Source organism: Thunnus albacares, chromosome 13 (assembly GCF_914725855.1).
Source record: "Thunnus albacares chromosome 13, fThuAlb1.1, whole genome shotgun sequence".
NCBI lineage: Eukaryota > Metazoa > Chordata > Actinopteri > Scombriformes > Scombridae > Thunnus > Thunnus albacares.
The window spans coordinates 32768826-32777401 of record NC_058118.1 but is presented as its reverse complement, the minus strand read 5'-3'; the positions used below and the strand labels follow the sequence as shown (position 1 = coordinate 32777401).

The 8576-nt window shown below is 41.1% G+C and overlaps 1 protein-coding gene across 1 annotated transcript in view; it reads right to left on the bottom strand.

The window, feature by feature from the left end:
• Nucleotides 1-593: 593 nt before the first annotated feature.
• prob1 (proline-rich basic protein 1) overlaps nt 594-8576 on the bottom strand; it is an 8671-nt gene continuing 688 nt past the window's right edge. Inside the window, exons 2-5 of the mRNA XM_044369640.1 lie at nt 5099-5519; nt 3224-3328; nt 2475-2682; nt 594-2288 (exon numbers count right to left, since the gene is read on the bottom strand). Coding sequence (XP_044225575.1) covers nt 634-2288; nt 2475-2682; nt 3224-3328; nt 5099-5470 — 2340 coding nt within the window. The 5' untranslated portion in view covers nt 5471-5519 and the 3' untranslated portion in view covers nt 594-633. The remainder of the gene's footprint in view (nt 2289-2474; nt 2683-3223; nt 3329-5098; nt 5520-8576) is intronic.

Sequence of the window (8576 nt, the reverse complement as noted above, 5' to 3'; positions counted from 1 at the left end):
CTGGGCTCCTCATCAAATTCAGAATCCACTTTAAGATGATTGTGATCACTTTTAGAGTTGTATAGTCAGACAGCGTTATTACAGATCCACAGCAGCAGGTCTCTGAGGTCTGATCAGGCTTTGCTGGTTGATCCTCACTTTAGAATCAAAACTAAAGGAGGCTGTGCCTTTAAGGATTGTAATTAATGATGTGTGGACAAAGCAGCTCAACACCTACTTATTACTTATTTTACCTCTATTTGTGTTTCTATTGATAAGGTGATACAAGGTGATACATATATATTAATTTTACTTACATACTTACTTACTTGCACCTCCTCCTTCCAAAGTTTTTTTGTACATTTGTGCAGTTAAAATCTTTTGATGATGTGTTGGGTCTTGGTGTACCGTCAGAGCTGCGGTTCCTCTAACATCCACTAGAAGCTGCTGTGATCAAACTGACTAAATATACGGAGTCACAACAGTTTTTACACAAGTTGAGCTCTCAGCAGATTCAATGAACTTCTTCTATGATTGACTGAGGGAAGACTTTTATGATAAAAGTCTTATTATAGAGACATTGAGAATGAAAGTGGAGGATGTTTCAGGTTTGGTTTATTGTTTGTTCGTCTGATGTGACTTCATGTGATGTCATCATGGTGCAGTATGAGTGTAGTTAACTGATGGCGTGCGCAGGGTGAAGGGCAGGCAGGGCGGGGCATACAGGGAGGACATGGCCAGCGGCGGCTGGAACTGCATCACCGGGAGGACAGCGGGGGCGGGATTAGCGCCGCACACTGCAATGACGCCGGCGTTGGGAGCGGAGCTGGCTGCAGGTAGGAAGACCTCGATGTACTGACCGGTTTCTGGATCCAGCAGCATCTTCCTCTGTGGCTGTGGAGGCGTATCCACATAGAAGCACCGCCCACTTTTAGGATCTAACATCATATGATAGGAGGGGGCGGGGCCACTGAACAGGGCTCCAGGTGCTGCAGCAGAACCAGTAATGTCAACAAGGAAGTCGCTACCTACCTGTGCAGGTAGGAAACCCTGAACGTTACACAGAAACTGCTGCTGCTGCTGTTGTTGCTGCTGAAGGTGTTGTTGTTGCTGCTGCTCTTGTGTTGCAGATACAGTCACTGGGTTGCAGTTGCTCTCCTGGTTGCCTGCAGTGCTGCTGGGAGGGGGGCAGCACTTGATGAGACCTTTATATCCCTCCAGTTGGTAGGATGTGTTTCCAGTTGGCCTGCTGTTGTCCTCAGACTGGGACCTCTGCAGCAGGTGGAGGGTGGGACCTTGTGGGGGAACACTCTGGAGCTGCAGCTGAGAGAAGTTCAGAGGGTTCTGGACGTAGCTGACTCTCCCCAGGTGAGGGTGCAGGGTGGCAGGGAAGGCAGGCAGGGCGTGGAAGCAGGAGTGGAGGATGGGCTGGGACTGAGAGGATACACCCATGATGGAGCTCTGTCCCTGGGCAGAGAGCGGCAGCTGGGTCCCCTGAGCGAGGCTGGGGGTGGAGGAGGGTGGAGGAGGCTTGCTGTGACTCACACCTGCAGCTCTCTCTGATTGGCTGGGCTCTGATAGCCTGCTGCTAGCAGGTGGTTTGGTGGGTGGGTCTAACAACACGGCAGACCAGGTGTCATCATCCACTTTGTTTCTGCTTATGATTGGCTCGCTGCCTCGTCTGTGCTGTGTGATTGGACGATTGAATCTGTCGCTCTCTTTCCTGTCCTGTGATTGGCTGAGAGATGCAGCGACCTTGGCCACAAATCCTCTGGAGGTGCTGCTGTAAACTGAGGCAATTTTTGTTTGATGGTGACCTTTAACCCCTACAGCCTGCTGGTAGCTGGGAGGGGGACTGTCCTCCTGACCAATCACCTTGAAGGTTGCTGGCTTGTCGTTGGTCTCAGGTTGTGTTGTTGGAGCTGAGCTGTTGTTCCTGAACGAGAGGCTGTAGGTGTTTTTAACTAAACTTCTCATGTCTCTCACCACATGAACTGGAGCCTTAAACACACCAGCAGCCTTACCTCCTCCTCCCCCGTCCCTCTCCCCCTCCTGCTCCGCAGGCTGGAGGCTGGGGAGGACCGGAGCTTTGTGGTTCTGCTGTACGGTATTCTGCACATGAGAGGTTTTTGTGTTGCAGTTTGTAGAGTTGTTGTGATTCTCTGAGTTGGAGGTGCTCTGTTCTACCTGCATCTTCTTGGACAGGACACTCTTGATGATGCATGATGCCATCTTGGTTTTAGTTTCATCCAAAGAGAAGGACTTTTGGAGTCGTTGTCTTGGTGCAGAGTTTCCTCCCATATGAAACCCTTGAAACAAGACAACAAGCAGAAGACAGACTGATGGGAAGTGTGGACAGGATGTATTTATGCTAAACTAATTTTCTGCTTTTGTGTTGAAGGAGAAGAAGAGGATTATCTGTGATGTCATGCTGGGATTAGAGACTGAGCCGGACACTACAGGTGAGAACGTGAAGTGGTACAGGTGTTAGTTACCTTGACCGGCTGCAGCAACCCGACCTCTGTAGACACTGTAGCTGTCGACGTTACTGCTGGTCGTCGAGTGTGGATGGAAGGAAGCAGGCATGCTGTGTTGGCGTAGCAACAGATCAGGGCGGTGTCGGATAGTGGGACAGAGCAGCTCATTGGCTGAGACCTCACTGTTAGCTCCTCCCCCTTCAGCAGGTCCATCCTTCAGTATCATCTTGAGAGGTAGACAGGTAGACAGACAGGTAAACAGACAGGTAGACAGACAGGTAGACAGACAGGTAGACAGACAGGTAAACAGACAGGTAGACAGACAGGTAGACAGACAGGTAGACAGAGAGGTAGACAGACAGGTAAACAGACAGGTAGACAGACAGGTAAACAGACAGGTAGACAGACAGGTAGACAGACAGGTAGACAGACAGGTAAACAGACAGGTAGACGGACTGGTAGACAGACTGGTAGACAGGTAGACAGACAGGTAAACTGACTGGTAAACGGACAGGTAAACGGACAGGTAGACGGACTGGTAGACAGACAGGTAGACAGACAGGTAAACAGACAGGTAGACGGACTGGTAGACAGACAGATAAACGGACTGGTAGACAGGTAGACAGGTAGACAGACTGGTAGACAGACTGGTAGACGGACTGGTAGACGGACTGGTAGACAGGTAGACAGGTAGACAGACTGGTAGACAGACTGGTAGACGGACTGGTAGACGGACTGGTAGACAGGTAGACAGGTGGAGGAGGTACCTGTTGTTTGTCTGTATCAATGTTCTCGGCATCTCTCTTCTTCAGTTGGATCTGACGTTTGGGAACCATCTTTATCTTTAACCCCTCCACCTGCTGACCTTTGACCTGCAGGACAGATAACAAGTGAAACAGGTGACAGGTGAAACTGATCAGGTAACAGTTGAAACTGATCAGGTGACAGGTGAAACTGATCAGGTGACAGTTGAAACTGATCAGGTGACAGTTGAAACTGATCAGGTGACAGTTGAAACTGATCAGGTGACAGTTGAAACTGATCAGGTGACAGGTGAAACTGATCAGGTGACAGTTGAAACTGATCAGGTGACAGGTGAAACTGATCAGGTGACAGGTGAAACAGATCAGGTGAGTAGTAAGTAGACATAACTTTACATCTACTGCAATAAAGTAGACATAACTTTACATCTAATGCAATAAAGTAGACATAACTTTACATCTAATGTAATAAAGTGGACATAATTTTACATCTAATGCAATAAAGTAGACATAACTTTACATCTAATGTAATAAAGTAGACATAACTTTACATCTAATGTAATAAAGTGGACATAACTTTACATCTAATGTAATAAAGTAGACATAACTTTACATCTAATGCAATAAAGTAGACATAACTTTACATCTAATGTAATAAAGTGGACATAACTTTACATCTAATGTAATAAAGTGGACATAACTTTACATCTAATGTAATAAAGTAGACATAACTTTACATCTAATGTAATAAAGTGGACATAACTTTACATCTAATGTAATAAAGTGGACCTAACTTTACATCTAATGTAATAAAGTGGACCTAACTTTACATCTAATGTAATAAAGTAAACATAACTTTACATCTAATGTAATTAAGTAGACATAACTTTACATCTAATGTAATAAAGTGGACATAACTTTACATCTAATGTAATTAAGTAGACATAACTTTACATCTAATGTAATAAAGTGGACATAACTTTACATCTAATGTAATAAAGTGGACATAACTTTACATCTAATGTAATAAAGTGGACATAACTTTACATCTAATGTAATAAAGTAAACATAACTTTACATCTAATGTAATAAAGTAGACATAACTTTACATCTAATGTAATAAAGTGGACATAACTTTACATCTAATGTAATTAAGTAGACATAACTTTACATCTAATGTAATAAAGTGGACATAACTTTACATCTAATGTAATAAAGTGGACATAACTTTACATCTAATGTAATAAAGTGGACATAACTTTACATCTAATGTAATAAAGTAGACATAACTTTACATCTAATGTAATAAAGTGGACATAACTTTACATCTAATGTAATTAAGTAGACATAACTTTACATCTAATGTAATAAAGTAGACATAACTTTACATCTAATGTAATAAAGTGGACATAACTTTACATCTAATGTAATAAAGTGGACATAACTTTACATCTAATGTAATAAAGTAGACATAACTTTACATCTAATGTAATAAAGTGGACATAACTTTACATCTAATGTAATTAAGTAGACATAACTTTACATCTAATGTAATAAAGTGGACATAACTTTACATCTAATGTAATAAAGTGGACATAACTTTACATCTAATGTAATAAAGTGGACATAACTTTACATCTAATGTAATAAAGTGGACATAACTTTACATCTAATGTAATAAAGTAGACATAACTTTGCATCTAATGTAATAAAGTAGACATGACTTTACATCTAATGTAATAAAGTAGACATAACTTTACATCTAATGTAATTAAGTGGACTTTACAAAGAAACACTGAGAAACAGAGCTGAAGATGTGGCCAGTATCATATTAAAATAAAGTAAAAAATAAATGGAAGGGAAAACTACAGACTGTCTCACCTGAGTCTCCATGGTAACATCAACACATTCGAAGTCACTCTCCAAATCAAAGTCTTCGTCGTCTGATGGGAGGATGACAGATGGAGAGAAGTGGAGAGAGAGATCCTCCTCCGACCAGTCGCTGATGCTCTCCTCTTCTTCCTCCTCCTTCTCCTCATCCTCGGAGTGACGGCAGGAGGAGACGTCCAGGTAATCGGCCTCAGACTGACCTGTACAGGTGAGCTCAGAGTTTATCACAGCAGGAACTACTGAACAAGGCGGAGGGTTTTGTGTCTCAGTGATGTGATGCGGCAGCAGGTCGACTTCAGGGCAGCGGTGAGCACTGAGGAAGAACTCCCGCCCTCGTCCTCCTCCATCCTGCCTGCTGCTCATAGTTTCTCTTCGATCACAGTATTTTGGTTCCAGTTGTTCGTCCGAGTTTCTGGAGACAAACATTGAAAACAGATTGTTTGATTGTATGAACATCAGCTGTTGACAGTTCTGCAGTAAACAACAACACAAGCTGAGTGTTTCTTATTAGTTCTACATGTTGTGACAGAAAGTTTCACTATCACATATATTTATATATAGATATACGGTAGATGTGTGTGTATATTTAATTTAGGAGGAGATTCACATACAAATGATCAAGGCTAAAGGGCCGTCTACACCAAGACTATAAGTATAAATATATAGTTTTAGTGGAAGATGGAGTACACACCACAACTATAACCACAACAACAGTGGCGAATGATATTACTGGGATTCACGTTCAGAGCGATTTGATGAACGATAGAAATATTGACAGCCAATCAAAATCCATCCCATAAACCATACAGCACGATAAAATCTCCATCTAGCCTGAAATTTCCAGTAAAACTTCAAAACCTGCAGATCATCTTAATTCTGGAAACTGACTGATGACTTTATATATTAATATTTATTTATTTTAATACAGTTTTGCTCCTTTCTCACCACAGACTGACACACTGTAGACAGCCAGAGGTAATTTCTTTAGGTTTGTCTCTCTTTATTATACAATGATGCTGGAACTTTGTTCTCCATTATAATATTAAAAAATGACATTAGCGCCCCTTTCAGGATTCAGATCTGAGCTCATACTGTGTGTCCTGCCACAGTGTAATAAAAGCTACTCGTCTGTTACCGTCAGTCGTTGCAGTTTTGTCATTAAAAACTGGAACATCACAGCAACTAACGTCCCAGAATACCTCTGAGCAACACATTGAATCACCACCTGTGAATCAGCTGCTCGGCGCCGCCGTTTACAGAATGTTATCGTTCATCAGTGTGGACGATCACATCGTTATCTGACCCTTAACCCTCAACAGTCCAAGTTCAATGTCTTTCCAAGGTCTTTAATCTTGTCTAGGCTAGACGTTATCAACACAGAGCCAATGCTGAGACCACTCTAAAAGTTATGTCAAAGTCAGTAATGTCATGAGATATCCATCAGGACTTCTATGTTTTATGACTGTCCTGCCAGACTAAGCGAGATTCTTCTAGTTTGGTGGAACGCCAAATCCTTTCCAGTTTTCATGATGTTTGCTTTAATTTGCGGGTTTGGGAGTTAAACCATGGAGCATTTCAAAACTATCACTATTCCATTTCAATTTAACTTTAATACCACTCTGTTTATTTCATTAGTATTATTATTATTATTATTACCTTACTTTTATCTGTTTTTATTCTGTGTTGTGTTTTTGGGAGGAAACACCAAGACTCATTCTCTGTATGTTTGCATTTGCTAATAAACAGATTCTGATTGAATGAGCTGCTGTTTGTCATGTTGACATAAAAACCAAGAATCATAAAGGTAGAAAACATCTGCGGGTTGTGTGAATAGTAACCTGCTCTAACTCCAACCCAAACCTGCAGTAATGCACTAGACTGTCAGCAGGATTATAATCTCTGAACGTCACTCAGTTTGGTCACTATTTACACTAAAAAAGAACAAAACAAACAAACAAAAATCTTAATTTTATATTTCGGTCCTTCAAAGTTGTCTCTGGAACCAGGTCTGGGAGGCTTTGTGTCAATGAAATGAGAAAATTAAAACTTTGTGGTAGAGTTAAACCAAACACATGGTTGGAAAGGTCTCGACCTGGAGAGTAACATATGTCAGTATGAAGCTTCTACATGGCTCCTGCTGTGAAATACTGACCTCTGAACCTTGACCTCGGTGCATGTTTGAAGGCTTATAATTCAGCAACAAAAGAGCTTTTTGACCTCAACTGTCATGTGAGTGGAGTCAACAACTCAGATTTTAGATTAGATGTTTAAAATCTGATCTCACAGATGTGTTTACCATCTCCTTAAACTCCTCATTGTTCTCTCAAACGAGTATTTATAACTTCCAATTCTTGGAAAAACACTAATATTCTTTTTTCAAACTATAATTCCCTGGAGCCGCACCATCAAATCTACTAAATATATTGTTAGTATGACTTTTATCTGACCCCATGTATTTCACTGATTTTGGATGTTAGACATGGGACCTAAATATCCCATAATCTGCATGTCATTTTAGGTAATATGATATAGCCCTTCTTGGGGGGACCTTTAAATACAAATAATGGGTTTATGGTCAAGTTTGGAGCTGTTCCAGATGTGGTATGTTGTGACACATAATATGTTGTGAGGTAGCTGTCAACCGCTTGATTGGATGGCTCCCTACTGACCTAGTGCCCATTGAAAACCTATGTTATTCATGTGATAAGATACAGATGTGTGACCCCATATAAGCTATGCACCGACAGTGGTACGGTGCCCAGACCATCTTTATACATGGAATGGACCCGATGGTCTAATAAACGCCTACAAAATAAGAACTTCGTCAGCTCTTCCTTTGAACGATATCAGCACACATCCTTCCTTTCATATATCAAATATACAGAACAGCCAAACCAGTAATTACACTGCATCTAGATGATCTGTGTGAAGAAAATGTAAAAATGTTGGTTTATTTCAGATATTTTAGCCAGAATCCTAGAAACGGGGTTTTGGTTTCGTAGTTTTTCTGATTTCCGGTTCGATAAAAAAAAACTTTATTTCTTAGAATCAAAGGAGAATTAATTAAAACTGGCGGGCTTGACATTAACCATCATACTGATCAGTTATCAAGGACACTGGTTTGTTATTGTGTTGAGAAACGTTAACACGATGTCAGCCTCTAAAATCTACGTTTTCACAAATAACATCTCAGATAACGACACAACGCAAACACAATGATTCAAACAACATGCAACGGCATGGTTTTCTTGCCAGCAGGGTCCATAGCAACCACCATAGCAACGACAGAAAGCCTGAATATCTCTGTAATAAATGACAAACATCATATAAAATAAAACATTTTTCACTAGAAATCATCAAACTGCATTTTAATGCTGATCTTTAAATATCGCGTTTTCCACTTGGAATAAAAGGAATGGCGGCCATTTTGTTTGTTTTCGCAGACAGAAACTCGACAGTCATGTGACGG